Genomic DNA, 22,815 nt, shown 5'->3' with positions numbered 1-22,815 from the left:
TGCCCGTTAGAAAATAAATTTGCTTGGTTTTCTCGTCTTCCATATAAGTCTCCATTCTGCATCATCTGATAAAATAGAGGCTTTGTGTCTGTTGCATATAATAATAACATTAGTTTTGATCCAAGGGCTTAGCCAGAACTGAAGATTCTGTGAAATTAGCAGCTAGGAAGACAAGCTGGTAATACCCAGATATATTTGATGCAGTTATGCTTACAAAAGAACAAACAAATTCTCTTGCCTGAACAGGACACCTCAAACAAAAGGAAGTTGTTCACAGCTCCAGCACTAAAGCTGTCAGACAAGTGCCTTCCCCACCATTTTTTCCTAGGCCCATACTCTGTGTTTTTCTGCCTTTTCCACTCCTCCTTTGATACCGTCGTACTGCTGCTCTCTCGCATAACTTGCCAAAACTTCACGTACACTTCACGTGCTTTCCTCTGCTTTGGAGGACCAGAGGTCTCTGGTTCCGTCTAATTGATCTCAATCTCTCCTTAAGTGAAGAACAACCAGAATACTTTCCTAACCTGTAAGTCTGCCTTTTTATTATGTACCACATATCTGAGGCTAAAATAGAATACTTTATGTAATCTAGCCATTAAAAAAACCTGTTAGTGTCACCAAATCTTACAGTTGTGCTCAGATGGGCAAAATATCTCCCATTTTTAAGTATCTGTGTCACTGCTGATAGATTTCCTTAATCCACTTTGCACAGCTGTAGCGAATTACTATTTTTTTTTCTAACACATACTTTATTCTTGCAAATGCTCTTGAAAAATCACTGAGAGCTCTGTGGAAGCTGCCATTGTAGTAATTGTAAACAGTTGTATAAAATTATGCTGTCATGCTGTCTGTTCCAATTAAACTCATAACATTTTTGTATGGGATCTACAAATCTATATAGTAAGCTGGAGAGAATGGGTCCTTGACAGTTCTATTAAAAGGCAAATTATATTTCTTCATAGCACAACTTGAGAAAAAAATATAAGCAGTCAGCCTCTTTTTCTAAGACGAAAATGCACTAAAATACACAACAGTAAACTGCGATCCAAAAATACTGCAAAGATTTTACCTTTCCATCACAATCACAAAAGCGTCTTTTTCAGTTACATGAAACGCTACCTGAAAGTGAAGGACCAGCATGTACAAATGGGATGAACTTAATCTGCTTGTACTGGCACGTTATGCTGCTTGCTGCTGGCCGCCTCCTCAGCATTCAGAGTGGAGTGGGGCAGTGTCTGACGGGACAAGGCACAAGGTGTGGTGTCCATTTTCCTCTTTAGCACACTTGCTGTTCCACTTTGATTATACAAAGGAGCAGTTTCGTGGCAGAGCAGAGCATCCTGATACCGAAACTTCTGCGGACACTTAACATACCACTGCCACGTTTCTCTCACTAGCAAATATAAAAAAAGTGGGAAGTCGCATGCCAGTGTGGGTTTTTTATACACAAATAAACAGTAGAAGGTGGAGGGGAAGGAGCACTGAGGAAGAACAGAGCCTGAACAGTCTGATCCTCGATCCCAAATTTCGTGTATGAATTCATTACAAATGATTTCCATGGGGAATCATTTTATTGGCCGTCAGCTGATTTAAGCACAGTGCATGCTGGCACCACTAACTTTCATCACTCTGGTTTTGTAATCTTTGAGTAGTAGTATAAATAGCCTGGGCAGACCACACGCACTTCAAAAGGTTGAGTGGCCTGTGAAAAATGCCATCATTATCTCAGGTTAGGTCATGATAGACGAAGGCCTCAAATCAAATATATTAGTTGTGTCAGAGAAATTTCTTAAAAAGAGGACAGGAATAAATGGATTGGAGTTTGAATTCTTTGCAATTGGTTTATCACGCACGTAATGAACACTGTGCTGCGAGGGGACTGTGCCATGGCGCTCGGGGACCCCCGTCTTTCAGAGCTGCTTTGGTACCACCTTCAGCCAGTGCTCCATCCCTCAGTGATGGTACGCTCTGTCGTCTTTAAGGCTATCAACACGGATGAAATGTCCTGACTTGGTGGCACATCCTGCACACCAATTAATTTGTTTATAAATACCGTTTTTGAAAAAAGAGAAGAAAACTGTCTTTGGTACCAGTGACTTGACAAAACATACATTTACTGGTAAAACATGTGGAAGCTCAAATCCAAATGTAAGCTATCCTTGTCTGCTGCAGGTGGAGCAAATGAATAGGTCTTATTTATGTCATTCAATATCTGACCTACTCTCTGATTGTCTTGAACACTTAAAAGATGATAATGTTAAAAAGGTGTGGTTCATTCCTTACAATTCACTGCAAACGATACTTCGACCTAACATACTTTGCATTAATGGCCATAGGCAGAGAAAGCAGAAATTAGCACAACCGATGAAAGGTGGTGAATAGGATACATAGTCGTAACATTAACTTAGCTGAGAGATTTGCTAAGTAATCTAATTCCTCTTATTCATCACAGTAGAGTTTGATTTGTATTATTACTGTTATGATTAATTTTCCCTTGTTATGGTTGGAGATATTTAGTAATGTCCAGTTAGACACGATGTATTTTTGGTGAATGTGTTTCATAGAAACAAAATACCTCCGCTCTCCCCCGTCCCAGTTCTGTGGTCATCCAAAGGGGAAAACTGGGAAGAATGGTCTCTAGTTTGCTCAAGAGAGAAACAATTATCCTCAAAATTGCAATTTCTTAAGAAAACGTTTATAAACAGTATAAGTGTTTTGTTGTGTTTTACTTGGTTATTTTGCCCTGGAGTGTGTTTAATTTTGTTAAAGTCAGCCTAATGGACTGTAAGAAAATGAAAATGTGCAATTTCAGAGCAGCTAATGAGATTCCATCACAGTGACACTGACTTCAACCCAGGCAGACTAGGGCTGTGTGCCTTTTTTTTTTTCGGCATTTGGCATATTTGTCTTCAGCCGTAGATATTAGTGCTCAGTATATGACTCTACCACTGGTGGAGAATATCTTCCAGAAGTAAGGTTCAGGTTTGCAGGCCTCAACTTGTATTAATTCTTCAACAAGCATTTCTCCTCCAGGTACTGTGGCAGTTGGTAGGCAAGTATTTAACAACTCGTATGTAATTAGTCTGCCTGTATTTAAACTTGCTTAAATGGCATACTGAACAGGGAAGAGAAGTCAACAAGACATCAAAAATACTATTGTAAATTGTCCAAACAACCTAAACAGTATTAGCAAAAATAATAAATAAAAAAAAAATAAAGAAAAAGATATTTGTATTATGATGGTCTTGTGCAGCAGTGTTTAGCATCTACACAAAAAACAGAGGAAAGCACAGCGTATGACTGCATTTCTTGCATGACTATATATACACATAGCCTGTAATTATCACAACATGATTTTGTAGAAGTTGCTTTTAGAAATGCAGTCTTAAGACCTCTGTCTTGAATTTTATATTCTGTTCTAAAACCAAAAGATTTTTGTTCTGAAAATTGTTCCTCAGTGCAAAACTTGGTTATGGAAAAAAAGAGTTTGATTTATTTTATCTAGAAGTTGTCACACAAATATGATGGGAACGCATTTTCTCTATTAAAAATGTTCTCTCCATTTAATAATTCTAGATAAAATCCAGTTAGTGGGGCAGAAATTTCCTTCCTAGGCAAAAGGGATTTAAGAAAAATCTCTAGATTCATTATGACAGTTTTCTCATGGCTGGACTGGTAGTGGAGCAAGCAGCTGTGCCAGCCAGCACAGTCCTTAATGTACCTGTTGGGATGAAATTGCACTTTCGGTGGCAGATCTTGTATTCTGCACTCCCTTGAAGAGTGACTCGAAGGTGCTAGTCAAAGCTTTTTACCTCTTTTATTCCTGCTCAATGCTTTTGTTTTGTTTTGTTTCTGGTGATTCTGGCAGCACCAATGGGTACATAGTATGGTTTTTGCTCTTTTCACGTGCTATGTTTTATAGGATTGGGGGAGGTGATGGTAGGGGCAGTGATCAGTTTTTTAAAAGTATTTGAACACCATTGTTTGAGTGAATATATTGCTGATCCAGTACAGTAATTGATAGATGTTCCAGTGTCTGTCTGGAAATTACAGTTGTATAGAATGATGGCCTGGGAAATATGTCAGAGAGATATTGTTGGGTCTATAAATATGTCAAGTGGATAAATATAAAGGAAAGATAAGAATGATTGAAGTTGAAAGATACGTTGGTGCAAGAATGAATGGGTTTAAATTGGTGCAGTATGAATTTAGACTGAAAATCAAAAGAAAATTCTCGCACGTTAGAAAAATCAGGTTCTGCACCTAGGAGCCTAAGAGATGTTTAAGACCTCAGCTGGTCAACATAATAGTATGATGGTACAAGTGACTCAGATACACTGCCTTTTTCCTGCCATGGTTGCTGCTCTGTAGAAATCTTCCTCGTGTGAGTATGCAGCCTCCAGCTTTTGGTGCCCTGCTAGCTTTCTGCTAATGCAACTGTTTGCCAAAAGTAGGAGTAGATGTCTCAGCAAAATGGATATCTCATAGCAAATCTAGATGTCTCCAAGCTAACGTGATCTACCTAGCATGAGCAATAATAGCAACGTCATGGAAGAACCAGCTGCAAGACCACAAGGTGTTCCTAAACCGTGATAATTCATGCGTGGCTGTTCTTCCATGCTGCAATAACTACATGCAGGTATACCTCCTGCTGACTAGTTGAATGTGCGAATGTAAGGCTAGATGTAAGAGTCACTTGTCTCTCTTACAATGTAGATGTTACCCCAAAGAAATAAAATTTTCAGGAGAGCTTAGGAAGTATGAGCCTAAAATGACTGGTTTCCATTTTAAAAGTGACTTCAGCTTTGTTTTACAAAGGTAAAGGTATTGGGGTTTGTATTTTACAAAGGTATTTAGGTGCCTAAATGTGTTTTTAACCATGTGTTAGCTTCTCTTTAATGTTTTGTTTAAGGGAAGAGAATCACTAATCCTCAATGGCAGGTGCATTTGGCAAATGAAAAATAGAGACAGCTGCTTTTTCAGCTTTAAATATTCTTGAAAGTTAGTTATATGTAGCGCACAGCTGCTGAAAAAAGGAGGGGACTACAGTTTGCAATGGACAACTGTTTTCCTTTGAGGAAAACGATATTGCTGCTGCTGACGATGTTCTCTGACATTAAGGCAAAATACCGAATTCTTCACAAACCTGTCTGAAAAAAACTTTGGTTTTATCTGCATACCTGATAGAGGTAATGGTATTATAGCAAAAGTAGGAAGTACTTTTTCATTGATACCAGCTTATTTCCAGGATATTTACTGATCCTTTTTAAAGCTACTCTGAAACGTAAAGACCTGTTTCTGATGCTGTGCTGTCAGCTCAAGCAGCAATACAGTCCCTTCTGTAAAACAGATTTCAGACCATGTTTGATGTAATGGACTGAGGAAACAGAGGATGAGATTATTATTCTGTACAGCATTTTAAGGAAGAAGACGCATTTACGCTTCTGGTAAATGCAATGAATGGAACAGCTGACTGGGAAGATCTGCAGCCAGAGTCCCCAAAAATACAGATATTATTTTGCTGGAGCCTTACAGCTCCTCTGAAGAGCAATATTTCCCCTTCTTTAAATGTTCTGGACAAGGGAGGATTTGGGTCAGAAGCATATTCTAGACCTCTCTCTTCTGCTGTTTACTGACACGTACATGCTCCAAAGAAAAAGTACCTTGTTTAACAATCTGATTAATGAATTATTAATTTGGGTTAGAGTGATGTGGGTGGGATCTGCTCATTGAACACAAACCTTAGGCTGTCACTTTCACTGCTGTCTGGCATCTTCATGCCATCCTAAGGGGACTTGTCTTTCTCACTGATTATAGCCCCTCTAAAAGCTCCTTCTTAATCCTGCCACCAACATGACAGTAAAATAGATGTGTAGCTAGAGGAAAAAGGCAACAGCTGGACTTCTCGGTTTTGAGACCATATACAGGTAAAATAAAATAAATTTTAAAAACCCCCAAAACCCGATTTTGACGAGACTCAGCTTAACAGACTCAGCTTCCCAAAGTTTGCTGTGAAATCACAGTTTTCATCTCAGGTCAGCAGCAATTCTACTTCAGTGGAATTTGGAGCAGGCACTGGAAAATTGTGCTGCTCAACTTTGGTACCTTTTTGCCATCTTTCAGGTTAATTTTCCTACCTGATATTATTCTGTACCTGAAATTCTGACCCTCAAGTAAAGTATAAATATATTGGAAATCACAATAGAAGTGTGTCTTTGTCTCTTTTTCTCTTTACTGTATTAAGCTTTGTGAACACTTTACAGTGTGTCTGACACTTTTATAATTATTTGCTCTGTAATATTACCACTGCAAAGAAAGAATTTTCCATGTAGGCTGCCAGCCCAGTAACTACGGTCTTGTCAATTGAGAGGTCACCTGCCAATTTGTGCCTCCATTTTAGCAGGCTGCATTGGCAGAACAAATGCCGGTCCATTTGATAAACCAGAGCTTTTCCCACTTTGCTGTGGTCAATGTAACTGTATTTGTAAATGAATGAATTCATGATGCAGTTTCATTTAGCAAAAATAAAATAAAAATGTGCACAGGTAGCAGGATTTTTTACTTTCCTCCTTAAATGCTGATATATTATATATTTCTCTTGTAATTTGAAAGCATTTTCTTCTTGTAGGGTCATATACACCTTTGGTTTTATGACTTGCTAAAAAGAGACCTTTCGGTAAGGTATCCTGTATTTCTGCTAGAAATTGCTTGCAAGGTTCTAGAGATTTTATTGGAATTTACATGTGAGATGCAATAGTTCTTACTTTGTATATATACACATCTAATTTCTCAGACTAGTACATTTCAAGCGGGGAAACCCCATTTCATCTGGGTGATTACCCAAAGACTGTATTAGTTGAAGGTGTAGTAGTGTTCACTCATTTTCCTCTTGTACAGACCTTGGTTCAAAATTAATTTAGATCTCATGTAAAGAATGATTTCCATACTCCTAGCTGTAATTCACCAATGATGAGAGACAAGACAGATGTTTTCTATATTTGCTTTATATTTACTTTTTAGAGATATAAATGCTTTGGACAGTACAGGAACAGTTAATACATTTCAATGCAGAGCCGTACCTGCCCAGCAGCGTGTTACCCGCCGTGCTGGCTGGCCAGCCTTGCAGAGCTTGTGAGTTGCTCAAGTTGTGAAGGAAGGTGCAGAGGTGGAGCGAAGCATGGGAAAGGCAAACTCCCCTTTCCACATTGCTGATTCAGGAAAGCTGAATAGCCCACAGAGAGGTAAAAAGTTTTGACTTGATCTCACAGCTTTGCTCGGAGCAAAGGCCTACTGATTTCAAACACACAAAACAAACTCTAAGCAGGTGATAACAATATTTTTTTAAATTTTATTTCTGTTTTCTAGACCATCCTACAGAACTCATTTACTTACTGCCATACCTAGTTTGTTTGTACTGGAAAGGAATGCAGACCTTCCTCTTGCCCTGCTTTTGTTTCTCAGAATAATTTATGCCCTAGTAGAAAGGTGTTATAAGGGATACATTGCATTCCTTGATATTGTTAACATCTAATGGAATGTAAGATAAAGTTGTATCTTAATCCTGGAACAAAAGGTAATTTAAAAGACCTTTGATGGGGGAATGTTCTCCGAGATTTGTTGGGAACTATTGAAAACAAGTGCGCTTCTGATCACCTAAGCACAGGTGTCACCGAGGTCCCACAGAGGGCAGCCATAGTGGCTCTTCCAGTCTTTCCTACTGGCTATCTGTTGCCTTTTTCTATGAAGTCTTTTAACAAATGAGCTCCACATTCATCTAAACCTCTTTGCCTAGCTTTTAAATAATGGCTTGTGTTTATGAAGGTCACAGAGCAAATCCCGTTCCTTTTTACTTTTTTTTTTCCTTCATATTCTGCTCTGTGTGGGGTGCTGCAGTAATTTGCGAGTTGGCTTGAGGGCCAGATGCAAACCGCCAGTGCTGCAGGTATCAGCATATAGGTACCATTCTGGTTGTTTTGGTTTACATCTGATCTGTGCACAAGCAATGCATTTGTTTGAATGGCTCTGACAGAGTGATTATGTTCAATGAGTTTAATATTTCTATATATGGGGCCCTTTGGCACTATTCTCACACTATATTCATAACAATTAATTGCAGTGTATCACCATACACAAATGGGAGCAAACAGCAGCTTTAATTTTGCTGCTCTCACTGCAGGTGATTCTGGGCTGTGTGCACATCACACGCTTTTGTTCCAATACGCTATTTTTTATTACTTTTGATAGCAGCTAATAATTCTTTTTATCATAACTCTATGTCTGCTTCAAGTCTTATGGATGAGTCATATTATTCATCCCAAACATAAGCATTTTTAGACCACCTTTGTTATATCTATTTATAGCAGTTAATGTTGTTTTAATGTATTTATAGTAGTAAAGAATTTGAACACCTACAGTATTCAAACACAAAAGCAGCTAAATAATTTTTCAGATTGCTACCTACATATCAGAGTCATAAATTCATGTCATGTATCCAACATTACACAAGATGCTCAGGCTCTGTGAGGAAGATCTGACGGTCATTTTTTGCCATCCATTTTTGCTGCTACTTGTTTGTTTACATTATTAGCTAATGGCTTCTAAGCAGAATATATGTCCATAAGCTTTCCATAGACAAGGCAGCTTAGGCATGGAAAAAAGCCATGATGCCATTTGCATGTACTATATCTGACTGAATGATATGGGGCTTTATTTATCTGTGGGCTCATAAACACAAGTTGGTCTGATGTCAGGGTATGTGTGCCAACACCCACAATCAAATAGAAATGGCACCATTTGAACCATTACAGCTCCAGGAAGGAGACACATTTCCTTGATGCCTTGGTAATATACCTCAACTCCGTAGTTTTCACTTCTCAACAAATATCTCATCTCACTACCTCACTTCAAAAATCCTGCGCTTCAGACACAGCGCTCTGTACGCTGCAGAGCTGTTGTCCAAATCAGTGTGCTTCTCCAGCATACCTGGCTTAGTATTGATTAGCTTGAACAAATTATTCCCACGTGTCAAGAAAGGATTTTAACTTAGAGAAAAACAGAGCTCTTCTGCTCCCATCTGCTGTTTGTGGTTTGATACCATAAATAGGCTGACAATTACCAGTGTATTTCCATTAAGACTGTTCATACAGTGCACCAACCTCAGAGGACAGGGTTTGGGGAAGGCATCTGGTAGGTGACTTGAGAGAGCACTCAAACTGGAGTACTGAAGTGTTCCCGTCCTTCAAGGAGCCTTTCCTTGAATCTGAAAACACTATATAGTAAAATAATAATCTTAAGTGTCTGTGTACTCACCAGCTTTAAATAAAATGTAACTGCTCAAATGTTTTTGGTGGAATTGCAAAGTTTTTTGATAGACATTTCCCAGGTAACAAAAAGACACCAAAAATAAAACCCATTCGTTTCTCTAGCAAGCCACTTATACCTGAACTTTTGTCCCTCTAATGTTTAATACCACATACTGCATAAATGCAGTGCAAGCAATGTTGTGTGTCTGCACACCATGACAACAAACATGCAGCAGCTTTTTGAAAAAGAAAAAAAAACCACACTATTAGTTGAGTTGTAAAATTAATAGAGAGGGAGTTAGTATTGAAAAAAAAAGGAGTGATGTGCCTAGATTCGGAGTCATTCCCTTGCTATACCTATTAGCTTCTTGCAGACATGGGAGAATTGCACAGTAATGGGAGTATTTTTGTGAACTGGCATTTGGTAATTCCTCCATTGAATCGTAAGAGATGTTGGACAAATGCTATGTTTTCTGATAAAGTTCACCACATTAAGTTCTTTAAAGCTTTCAAGTATATGGCCCTGTGAAACTGAAAGAAATAACAAAAAGGAGGGATGCTTCTCCCTCACTAAATAGGGGACACCTATGTAGGTGAGAGCAACCTCTTTTAAATAAAACCCTTTTGAGCACCATGTACATGTGGATTGCGCACCTGCAGCTGGATCTGAGGTGTAAATGGTCTTCCATGCCTGCTTTCCTAGAGAAAGGACTCTCAGTTAGTTTGGAAGAACATTGGAGATCTTGGTGTTAGTAAACTTCTGATGGTTCAGGAAGGTGAGTTGAAAGACTTCTGACACACAGGAGTACCTATTGCACAGGAGACCAGCAAGCCCATAAGGCAGCAAATGCCACAAACATTGGGAAAATTTTGATTAAAGCTTATGCCCTTTTATCATTATCTGAGCCTGAAGCACAGGACTCTGGAAATGAGGCTGAGTAATGCTGCTGCGTAAGGCAGCTACCTACACCAAGTGCAAGACACACGCACAGAGTAATCAGAGTAAGTTCAAATAATTCTCTTGCTACATTCTACGTTATTTAAACTGAAACAACATGAGAAAGTGTCTTCTGTGTACAGCAAATATGGTTACAATTGTCAAAATTGGATGTCTAAAGAAATGTAGTTTCCCAAATCAAGGCAGATAAAAACCAGCATCTTTCTAAAAAGGTCTGAGAATCCCACATCTTTGAGTATCCCGAGTCCTTTTTGTGCAAAACTCAGACCAGTTATCTAGGCAGCTAAATATGGATATGAATAAATTTGGTAACTTTCTTGTCACTAGAATAGAGATGTATAATTCACAGCCATTAAAACTTTCAGTCAATATTGTAAAAATCTTGGTGTAAATACCTGTACTCTGCTGCTGTCGGTTTGTTTTTTGACTGCAGTAGAACTAAATTACTTGGTGCGTTAGGGAATAAAGCTATATTTTTTTCACAAATTGATGTACATTCCTTGTCCTGAAGTTGAAGAAAGTAATTAGGTTTTAAGAAATTGACAAAAACTTAAAAAATTTTCTGTGCCTTTAGAGAGCAGTAAACACGATTGCATCTGAAACATTTTCCTGTAGTAGGCAAGTGAAGGACAGCTTAATGATCTGTGGAAGGAATAAAGTAACATTTAGCATGAGAAATGTTTATTAAATGTCATATGTTCATAAGATGAGGGAGCTATTAGCAATTCCTTTAATGTTTCTGTGCGGCTGGTTATATTTTACAGACCCATATTATCAAATACCCATTTGGAAATAATAGTGCAAAAATCCCTATAGTAATTTCTAAGAAACTCATAGACTTACTCCACCTTAATAGACATTTTGCATCATTTATTTAACCAGAAGAGGATTCTTTCTCCCATAGAACACTGCAGTCAAGTGAAGTCTTTCACGGCTATGACAAGATAAATAATCTAATTCATACATGGTTCCAAAAATATTTCCAGACCATATGTTTGGAAAGTACTGAATATGCTTTTGGGGTATGGTTTGTACTTTTTTCTGTCTTTTGACAAAAAAAAGAATTCCCCTCCCCTCTGCTATCTAGCTTTATGAGACCTTGTCACAACATAGTTGGGAAAGGACCAGTTTCTCCAATGTAGAGGTTGGCATTTTCAAAGGACTCTGCGCGACTGACCATGCCAATTGCTACTGCAATTCGGGGAAAGTGCCTAATGACTTAAAACACCTAAGCTTGACTTAGATAAATACGTTCAAACCCAGTCACTAGCATGCCTGCGGATAAAGGCAAGCCCATCAGCAGAGGCAGCGTGATGCCACTGTGCAAACCTGGAGTAGTCGTGAGAGATGGGGCCTGGATTTTACGCAGAGTCTCGGCTCTGCAGGAACCGTTGCGTTAATGACACAGGGAAGGATAGAAGAAAATATTGCTCCATAGCCTAATTCTCCTGACAGTTCCTCAGTTGTGACAGTGCCATAATCACCTACTATGTGATTGCAACTGTGGGACAAGCGTAGTCATTGTCGTAGTTGCTGCAGAAGCCCAGGAAAACAGTTCAGAATTGTAAAAGTAGGTCAAATAGCTATGTCAGTGTTTTATCTTTGTGTAGTCCTTAGCACAGTCAAAGATCCTGGTCTGTGAGGTTGGACTTTTAGATGGCAATATAAAAGAAGTCTGATGTATGGAGCCAAGGAAAAAAAAAGGAAAAGAAAAAAAAAAGGAATTTTTACAGGAGATGATAGGCTTCAGTAATGAACAGGAACAAAAAGGAAAATTTACATTTTTTGCAATTACAATCCTAATACAGGGTTTTACTGATCTGTCAAGACTGCAGAATATCAGAGAAATCTTGATTTTTCTAGGAATATCTAGCAGAATCATTGGTTATAACAGTTGATGCTAATATGAGTAGTGAAGTAACAAGGATAAAATGTGCAATGTTTACTGCAGTCTCATTGTGGCGGGGGAAGTAGTAGATCTCGGAGTGGTTCCATTGGTTTATCATTTTCAACATATATTTAGAGAAAACTTCATAAATTACCTTGTCACCATGAGCTATGAGGCTCTATATGGGCAGCTTCATTTTCATTAGATGTAGTTACTAATTTTAATGGAAACAGCATTACGTTTTTAGCAAATAAGAAAAATAAGAAAGCATCTTCAAGTCATCTGACTGGAGACAAAGCATTCTGTGTGGACTTACTGTTTACATGCTGATATTCTTGGATGAATTAAAGTTCTTAACGTGTTCAGCAGTTCTGTTGATTTATGAATATTAAGTAGATCAGCAAAAATATATCTGCATATAGCAGCAGCATCTAACATTTACCTGCTCTCTCCTCTCAATGATGAAAACAATGGGATATTCAGAGAAAAATAAAGCATTGCTGCATTTGGCTGACACGTAACACTTAACATTTTGGCCTGGATCTGGTAAAATTATTAATATACCTTCTTCAGGCGTTTAGTAAGTTTAATGGAGTAATTTCAATAGGCTGTTCATAGATTTGAAATTAAAAGACGTGTTTATTTGCTCTGCTGAATTTATAGTTATAGTAACAAAAATTAACCTAGGGTTAAAATCTGTACTGATTTACAATATTGTGGATATCAGTAGAGATTGCTTACGTTGTTTGATGAGCATAAATTTTTTCATTAAAATCCAATATAGTGCCTCAAAGAGAAGTAACTTAGTCTGTTAGCTGTAGAGGTGATAATTTAAGGTCTTAAAATGATAGAGAGAGGCAAGCTTAATCCTCTGAGCCTGCATGCTGGAGATGAGGTAAGCAGTTGAAATTTCCGAGTTGTCTTGAACTTGTGAAGATCAGAGCATTCCTATTATTTATTTTCAGAAGTTAGAAACAATCTTTCAACTTTGGTGGTGTAAACCACAGCCACAAGCTTTTGCCGTTCAAAGAGAAAGAAAATCAATAGTTTATTCCATTATTCAGCACTGTGCATTATTTATATAACAACAGGTTTTGCTGGATGTTTTTCAGTTCCTTTTTTATGGAACTGATAGTGGGTGGGGGGATTCTACCCTGAGGCTATACTATAGCCTCTCCAGAGCCATACAAATACTCACAGCAAGTCTAGGTTTTCTCCTCCTTTGCCTTTTTTTTTTTTCTCTTTAAAAAGAAGTGGATAAAGCAATTAACCTCTAGGTGTTGTCTTCAATATTTATTTTTGCAGATTGAGGATTTTAATTTAAATTTAGTTTAAAATAAAATTAACCCTATTTATAGAAATTGAGAATGTAAATCTTCTCTCAATTGTTTATACTGAGAATATATCAGATTGTGAAGTTTTTTATAGATTTATGGTCATCTTTCTTTTTTTTAAGTTGTTATTTCTATAACTGTGATTTATAATTTCATTGAAAACTGACCAAGTATCTTGTAAGAGATGTGTGTATGTATGATTTTCATCACTGTGTCTTGACATAGGGGCAAATTACTGATATATTCTGTATACTTACTATTATACCAGCTAACGTGTAGTGAACAGCCTACCTATTGCGAGGAAAATTTTACATCTGGGAAAATTTTAATAGTCCTCTTTGTCAGAGAGGGTTAAAGGAGGCACCAGGTATTAGTGTATTCAAAGTCATTCTCCAGATTTTGTTTGATCCATTCTTAAATGTCCCACAGAGGGAAATTTCTATCATGTCTTTCGGTGAAGATGCTTTGAAAAATCAGTAGTTGAACTATCTTGATTTTATGTCGCTGATTCCCCTGAACCATCCCAATCATTTCTTCCACACCCCAAAAAAATGTTATGAAAAATACTTTTGTGTAAATTAATTACAGAAACAAATCACCAGAATCTCTCTAAAACAAACATCAAAATCAAATTTTGTGCTTTCTAATAACTGAGATTTGTAAAATATAGTAATACATGCTGGTGCTTTTTCTTTTTGATACTGAAAAGAAACCAAACCAACCTCTGAGAGCATTTGGCCAGTTTGCTAAGTCTGATAACCTCCAGTTTGCTAAGTGGATGTCAGAGAGAAAGCGGGAGCAATGTACCCTTCCTACTGAATAGAGAAATCCCTTGTCCTGTAACTCTATGTGCTCACATGCAAAATGAGGCACCAAAAAATAATATACTTGAGGATCCAAAAAATAATATACTTCCATATGTATATGTAACCTGTTACGGTTTAAGCTTCATTAAATACACAAATAGGCTGATAACCGTGTGCTGTCAAACGTAATAAAACACAATGGATAAGGCAGCAGCAGTTTGTATGTTTAGGTAGTATCCTAATCTAGCTGCCTTTTGAATGGAAGGATTTTTCTTCGTTTCAGACCAAGTTTGATCGGTCTAATACTTAAGAGTTAAACTTTGTCCTGTTCCTTCCAGCCAGATAATCTGTTCAGAGTACTTCAGCTGTCCCAAGGTAGCTTGCAGCATATTATCGCGTTGCATTTTCTGTTCAAGACAATAATCTACCAAGGACAATTTAACAAATCTTATGAGTTTATTGGAACCGATAAATTTCATTTGCAGAGCAAAATACTTTGCTGTTGCACTGATTTCCTAAAGCTGTCTCCTTCGTGCCAAAGTCAACCTATCCTTAGAACAGATTAAAATGTCTGTAGTGGTCCACAATGAGTATTTTCATGTCCAAGTTTTTTCTTCTAGAAGTCAGTGAGATTTACATGTTGAGTTTATATTTCTATTCGTAGTGTAGCTAAGAATGTACCTGGGATAATGAAACCTGTCTTTAACTGGGGAAAAATCTCCATCTTAATATGACTAAGAAAAAAGCCCCAGCAAACCACAATCCAGACACATGTTCTATGTTCTATGCGAAGCACTAATAAATTAATCCATTAGTGAGTGCGGATTTATCTTCTCTTGTGCTTGTTATCAAGTATTCCCGGGTGTGTATGTATTCATAAAGTATAAATTAAAATGGCTTTAATACTAGCAACAAATTCACATAGTGCAAGGACCATAAGGCACAGTATTTTTCCCACATCAACAACAAAATACAGAAATATTCATAAAATAAAATATAAAAGTGAATAATCTTCCTGTCTGAGTAATATATTAGTTCCTAAGAACATAACAATACCGGAAAGAAAGAAGAAATCACAATAACAAAAATAAAATACAGTCGCATTATTTGGTTAATGACCCCATCTTGTGGAGCAGCGCCCACGCTTCAGCACATTAATAGCTCTCATATACATTTTTGTTGAACTGAGTCCTTAAAGAAACTGCATTGCTTGATGGTGAATTACTTGGCATTGCACTCGCTGTGTCCAAGGAAGTGCTCTGCAGGCAATTTACCATTTATATATTACGACCGTATAGCAACATAACAGTCCTTTGTTACCCTGTGGCACGTCAGGGTCAATACTTCGCATTTGTGTCTGTGGTTCAGTCTTAGGTCACCCCCACAGCTCGCTGCCCCCCATGGCCCCCCCCGTGCAGTGCCCTGCGCCATGTCTGTCTCCCTCCGCGCTGGGAGAGTTTCCTGCCGTCGCGTTAAGAGGGGGAACCCATCTCCAAAGGTGGAGCTTGCACAATCATTTCTTTTCACCACAGCAGCGCAAGTGAGAGTAACGGCTGGACTGATGCTTGGTCACCAAGGGGCCCCTGACGATGGTCATAACCCGCTCCACGTACTTCTCCCCATCCCTCCTTTCCCTGCCGCTGGCGGGCGCTGGGTGCAGGGGGGACGCAGCTGGGGACTCGTCTCGCCGCTACCTTTCCAGCAGAGAGGTTTCTGACCCCTTTTACCTCTCTGAGAGTCCAGTCGCTCCTCTGCTGGAAATGGCACGCTGCAGCGTAGAGGCTTTACTCCGAGAGAGCAGCAGTCGCTTTCCGCCTTCTGGAAAGGTGTGGGTGGGCCTTGGAGGCGGCCTTTGGCAGGGGCCAGCTGAGATGAGGGCTTGGGGGTTGGAAGCAGTCGTTTTCTCTCCTCTTCTGATATTTTTTTCAGATGCAAAGATGTGGGGTTTGGGTTTGTTTATTTTTTGTGGTATTTTGTTGTTTTGGTTTGTTTTTTTCCTGTAGCTAGTGGAGTAAACATCTTAGAATGATGCAAACATTAAGAGCCAAACAAGGGGTATGATTAATGACTGCTGCCATTTCTTCTAGCACCTTTCCTTGTGTCCCCGACTCACTATGCTGAACGCTTTGGTAAATGCCATTGCTGCAGGAGCCATATTTGTATTAAGGAAAACAAGTTTCAAATTCAGGGTTTTGGTAACTTGTGAGTGCAGCTGAATTTCTGCAGTGAGGGGGGAAAGGAAGGGAAGAATGTGAGAACACTCAGGCTCTTAAGAGGATTTTTTCTTTTTTTTTTTTTTTTTTTTGCTTTTTGCTTCTGAAGTCTCAGAGCAGCCCAAGTAGTGCTGTTGTTTCTGGGATCTTTTGTTTTTTAAACACAGGCTTGTCACTCAAACCAGAGAACTAGGGGAAGGAAGGGAGAATGGTTGTGTTACAGACTGTCTTTTTGCACTTACAAAAAGAGGGAGGGGGAAAAAAACCAAACCACCAACCATGGTTTACTGCATTTGAGCAGTGCTTGCATGATACCTGGTGGCGTGGAAGACTTGTTTGCAATGTACAGTCCCCGAGGCGCTGCTGTCACCTGTGCGCAGCCCGCGGGCTCGGCCTGGCTGCCAGCCGAGCGGCCCTTGCCGCCGAGTGGCCGCGGCTCTTCTGCCCTCCTGGCCCTGGTGCAGCGCCCGCTCCCCAAACACGAGGGTGAGCGCAGGGGCCGGCTCCCAGGCTCGGGCGCTGTTGCCACTGTATGTGTGCCGTGGCAGCAGGGCGAGAGGGCTGTGCCAGGGCCAGCGTACGCTGAATCCGCAAAAATTACAATTTTATTATTTTCTGTTCCCAGATAGCTGCTCGCAGAGCTTGTTGAACTATGCTTAATGATACAAATTGGCAGCTTGGATATTTTACTGTAAAGGTTTATCCCATTAGACATCCTTTCATCATAATCTGTGTAAATCAGCTTTGTCAGCAATATATATTATGCTGGTTGCAGAAGTTGCTTTCCAGGCACATCGTATTTAAAATAAGTAACCTGACATGTTTCCACCCTCTCCAGTTGAACACGTTTCCCACAAAGGCTACAGAAACCTTTGACTCTCACTTACATATAAGCCACTCAAAGATGAACTAAAATCCTTTTTTCTGTTTTTTTTAAAGAAGAGGTGTATTTTGTATGGACTTTTTGACAAAGTGGCTTTTAACCATGTTGGTGAACTCAATGAGGAGATTGCAGGCTGCAAATGGAAAACGTGTAGAGAATGTGTATAGCCCAGTTAGGAAAGGGGGATTGTTTTATCCGCTGTTCTACATAGATTTAAAAAGATTATGTTGCATGGTCGTGCTTCATGTGTGAATATCCTTAGCTTCTTGGAGACCAGATTATGGTGCTTTGATCTCCATTATCATTTTTTAAAGTAAGCAGTTGGTGACTGCATCTTGATCTAGTTTACAGAAGGATGCAAGGTGTGAATTGCACGCAGATAATATTTGCAGATTTCACAGGTACAGAAAATTAGAGGAAAAAACCCAAGTTACAAATCTCTGTGAATATAGTATGTTGAATGCACTTCTGATATTTCTGATCTCATGCTCTTACAAAAATGTACAGGGGATGTTTGTACGTGGCAGTTGTACATGAATGCAAGAACACAGATTAGAAGATTGCAATGTGGAATATATGTATGGTTTTGAGTTATGTATTTAATACCAAAAAGAAAGATTCATTCGGGTGTCACTAGACTTGCGCCTATCCTAACACCGTGCTAATAAGGTATTTATACCGCATAGCATCATCTTACATTCTTTTCTTTTGAGATGCATATTGTGTCTTCTGCATGAAGGTAAATATGGAGTTTAGCAAGTATTATATAGATTTGTATGCTAAGTGAACTGAGCAAGTTGATGCTCGATGCCTTCTCCTGGAAGGATTGAAAGGTTGCAAAAGGTGAATGACTCCCAGTATTTTCAACAGAAACCCAAATATTTCACATTCTCATCACAGGTACCAGAGCTGACAATTCATACAACGAAGTGTTCAAAATTACTGTTGGTTTATGTTGGAAAATCTTCTTTTAACTTTGTTGTATAGTTCTTAAGTGGACTTTTGAAAGTTGTAGTATGCTAGTTAATGGGACCAATTGTTTCGAGCCAACCCGTCAGTCTTGCTCTTTCTGTAATCCTCCTGCTCTTTCCCTACTGCCTTCCTCCCCACACACAGTGCTCTTTGGCAAAATCTGTTCTGTATTAAGGAAATGTGACTATAAATTGAAAGGAGAACAAACGCAATTAAAATATTTTCCTTTTATTATACTTTAAAGGAAAATACTGCATTTTCCACAGGGAAAAAATCCTTCTTTTTCCTTTATAATGCAAATTATTACCTCCCGTGGAAAAGCAAAATATTTCAAGCCTAGCATAGAAGAGAATTGCGTTTTGTGGCCTTTCTGAATGTCTGGCCTTCCACAGTTTCAGTTTGGACTTGAAGCTACTACTCCTTATACACTCAGTTCTGAAAAGTCAGTTACCATCTTTTCTGTTGCCCTGTCCCTGCAGAATGGAGAGTTTGTTATTCTTTAATCGCGTATCAACTTAAACATAAGTCCGGTCAACTTGAAATTAAGAAGTGTTTTATATAAATTTAAATCTACTTTGCACTAAAACATCTGTCTATTAGAGACATATCATATCCTAATTCGTCATGTGAAAAAAGGATCCTGAAGTGTTTTGAACTCCATGTGGTAGATTCAGTCAGTATTCTAAAAACATTAAAATTTTTGCTTCGGTTCTAAATGTCGTGAAATTGTTGCATGGTGTCAGTCAGATGGCTAAGCAGGGAACACGGCCACTATTTCCTGAAGTCAGATTTTCTGTTACACAACAGAGAGCCGTTGTGCAACCACATTGTGTGCAAGTGTGGCCACTGTGCCGTAGCGAGAGCTGCAAAACTCAGTAACAGCCTTCCATTCATCTCTTTAGGTTTTGATCTCTGTCAGAGAAAATGAAAGCAAGAACCTTGTCTAACTAATGGTAATAGTTAGCACGCTGAGAGAGGAGTTTCGGGAGGAAGAGAAAATGAAATTCCTGTGGGTAGCTGGCTTGAAGCACTTCAGTCGAATATAAATGTAATGAGTAAAGATGTTTGTGTCCTTCCCCAAATACACTTCCCTTCTATGACAGCTCAGTGCCCTAAATTCCCATCTTAGGATTGCCCTTCGAAGGGCAGGGTTCTGCTTTTCTTTTTGACCAGTACCCATACAGTGGGCCCCTGACCCCGCATTGCGTTCTACAGCTCTGCCATATAAATATCGAATGCTACCAGTGATGATAAAGGTGATATTTACATTTTAGTCTATTTCTAACATTTCCGTCTCTTTTTTCTTTTTTCTTTTACATGCTTTCTTGGGTATAGCAGACCATTTAGGAATTGAATTCATGGGTAAGTTTTCATTTCTCTTCCTTTCACTTGCTGATATCTATCTTGGTGCGTTATCCCAAAGCACATGGAAGTCAATGGGAAGACTCCCATGACCTCCATAGGTGGATTTTGGATTGGGCTCCTATTATATTTACTGATTACATTTGAAATTATATGAAGATTTAATTTTTCTCTTGTCTACTGCTACGGCGCTTAAAAACTACATAATGATGGTTTTGTATTTTATTGGTGTTTAATGAAACATAATATAAAGATAATATGGCCATATCATGACATTCGAGGAATAATATTTTATATGAGATTTTAGGAAAGAGTTTATGCCTATCTTCATGTAAAGGAAAGTAAATTTTAAATTAGACTCCCCCCTCTCCCCCCCCCAGAATTTGGTGTTGATTACAATGTTAAATGTAACTAGGTTTAACAAGAACCATTTCATTAGCTTTCAACAGACAAGTCAGAGGAATGCTTTTAAGAAAAGGGACAAATAAGTTAACTTCAAGTTAGGAAAAAGCTAAAGCAGGAGTGAATAATTGCTTCTTATAATTTTGGAAAGGAAAAGACGATGTTCTATTGACTCAGTTGCTGCCCTGTAATGTATTCATAGCCTGAGGGACTGACAGGCTTAACAGGTCACTGCTTCACCTCTCAGCTGGTGATCTGAACAGCGCATAATTTCCTTGAGGAAGGCGAGGTTTGTCCTTAGCAGAGTTAGTGGACTGGCGCGTCATTTGTGTAAAAACAGCTTGCATAAACCATTAAATATGACTGAAAACACTATAATAAAAAGCTTGTAAATTCATATCGAAGTCATAAAGAAATTACTTTTAATGTGTCCTTTCCCTATGTTGAGTTTTACTTGATTTTTTTAGATTTTAAAAATAAAAATATGATAGCCTAGTGATTTTAAGTGGTGATATGGGGATTTTGTTGACAAGTTGAGCATAAGTTGTCTTGAAACCAGTGTGGTGATGAGTATTAACTGCATGGCAGGCTGCATTAGAGCAGGTGAGGGATTTTTTCCTACTGCTTTTGGACTTGTGTGGCATACCTAGAGAACTGTCTCCTCATAGAGAAGAGTCCTCTCTAGAGAACTATTCTGTGATCTCCAGAAGTTTAGTGCTTCATTTCACTTTATATGAAACTTTAAAAGTACTGGTGGAATTGATGCAAGTGTCACAGACTTACTGGACAAGCACAACTCGGAAATGGTTACTTTAAAGGCTCTGCGTATATCTCAGTTTTAGTGCTTAAAGTAAATTGTAAGCAGCAGTCTTGAGGCATACGAATTGAAGGACAAGCATATACATAAAAGAAACAGGATAAGGAATATATATAGGATTCTTAGAGTGACCCTTTCCATAGGAAGCAGGAAAGTGTTACCCAGGAAGCAACGCTGAATTATTTTTAACTTATTTTGAGCATTTTATTTTCTTCTTTTTTTTTTTAAGACATCTCTTTAAGGCTTGAAGTAAAGCCAACCCCTGAAGTCTTGGCTCAGGGTAGTCGTCTCATATGAGTAGCTTTCTGATTGTCTTGTTTAATATTGGAACAGATCTTGATGGTATAGAAATTAATGAAATCTTGTGTCTCGAGCCTGAAAATATTATGACAGCAGTCTAAAATGAGGCTTGAGGTGGTTTTCTGTGGGCTTGAAAAAAACAAGTTCCAGAATCGTATACAAAAGTGAAATGCTTGTGCTTCTTAAACCCTCCTGCAATCTTTTTGAATAATTACTTAGGAAGTGTAAGCCCATATGGAGTCATTACTGCACACATAGCAAAGTACAAATCCCCACCATGTATACAGAGAGATCAGGTGACAATATACTCATCAAATTAGGGTCACTTGTGCAAAGTCCCTCCCATGAGTTTACTTCTGTACTGTAGAAAATAATTACAATTAGTGGGAAGAGTATTTTCTAATTATGAAAAATAACAATATACAGATGCTGCAGAGCTTAGCCTTGTTTGTACGTGATCCAGGGAACACTCTTTTGAATGTTTTCATTGCATTTGTGGGCTCAGTTGCCTTAGGAATTCCATTTCCATTGTTACCTTCCAGAAATTTTGCTTGAAAACCATGTAAGCTTGGATTCCCAGGGAAGGTTGAACTCCTTCCACAGTAGGTAAAGCTAAAATCTCATGTAGACAGGAACATCTGTCTGTAGAGGTGCCCCAGGGGACAGATGAAATGTACACTAACTACACATCTAGCTTAGTGTACATTCGCCAAGGAAAGTAGATGAGGGTAGTCATTTTTTTTGCTAGACTCTCAAGAATCATTGGAGTGCATATACTTACCCAGTCCTTTTACTGTCCTATTAGGGATCTCTTGTCCATGAATTTGTGTTTCCTTTTGTGAACCAGCTGATACTGTCTTCCCTCACAAGCTTCTGTGGCAGCCAGTTGCAGAGCTCGGTAGTTAGAGGTTGTGTACATTACCTGTTGAAATTTGCTTCCTACCAGATCCTTAGCTCTCACGTGCAGGACTTATTGAACAAGAGTTATGCATTCAGTTTATCTACCACACTGACTGTTGTGTTAACTCCCCTCATGTTCTCGCACCCCCTTCCGCTTTTGGATATTGTCAGGTTTATGCTCCATACAATATTCAATATTGTGCATTCCCATATATGAATACGTGATACTTTAATGTTGTTGCTGGCTTTGGTTTGCAGTGTCTGTTTCTTTGTATGGATAGCAGGGATAAATGCAGGCATATTAATGTGGCATATCTGTTTTAAAATGTTGCAAATGTAACAGCCAATGTACAGTTCTGATGTATGCACATGCAGCTTCTCTTGAATTAAATGAAAGCCAAGTATGTGTTCAAGGGACACAATGTCCTTAAAAATGTGCATTTAGGTATTGTGATCAGAGTGGCCAAGCTTCATGAAATTTCTGGTGATAAGGAAATGCTTTACCCTTTCTAGTACCTCAAAGGAAAAAAAAAGAAGTCTTGTGTTTGATACTCACTCATGAGAGCTAGATTCAATTTCATCTCCAATGTGATCTTCCAGAAAGGCTTTGGGCAAAATATTTTAATCTCTCTGTGCCTTAGATTCTCAGTTACAGTAATTTTTGTCAGGCTTTCTGCA

The 22,815-nt window shown here is 38.6% G+C and overlaps 1 protein-coding gene across 1 annotated transcript in view; it reads left to right on the top strand.

Annotated features, from left to right (window-relative positions):
- NRG3 (neuregulin 3) overlaps positions 1 to 22,815 on the top strand; it is a 420,580-nt gene that overhangs the window by 326,940 nt on the left and 70,825 nt on the right. The window contains exon 4 of the mRNA XM_075154338.1: positions 19,692 to 19,718. Coding sequence (XP_075010439.1) covers positions 19,692 to 19,718 — 27 coding nt within the window. The remainder of the gene's footprint in view (positions 1 to 19,691; positions 19,719 to 22,815) is intronic.

This window comes from Calonectris borealis, chromosome 7, assembly GCF_964195595.1.
Source record: "Calonectris borealis chromosome 7, bCalBor7.hap1.2, whole genome shotgun sequence".
NCBI classification, from domain to species: Eukaryota; Metazoa; Chordata; class Aves; order Procellariiformes; family Procellariidae; genus Calonectris; species Calonectris borealis.
This window is presented reverse-complemented; position numbering and strand designations above follow the sequence as displayed.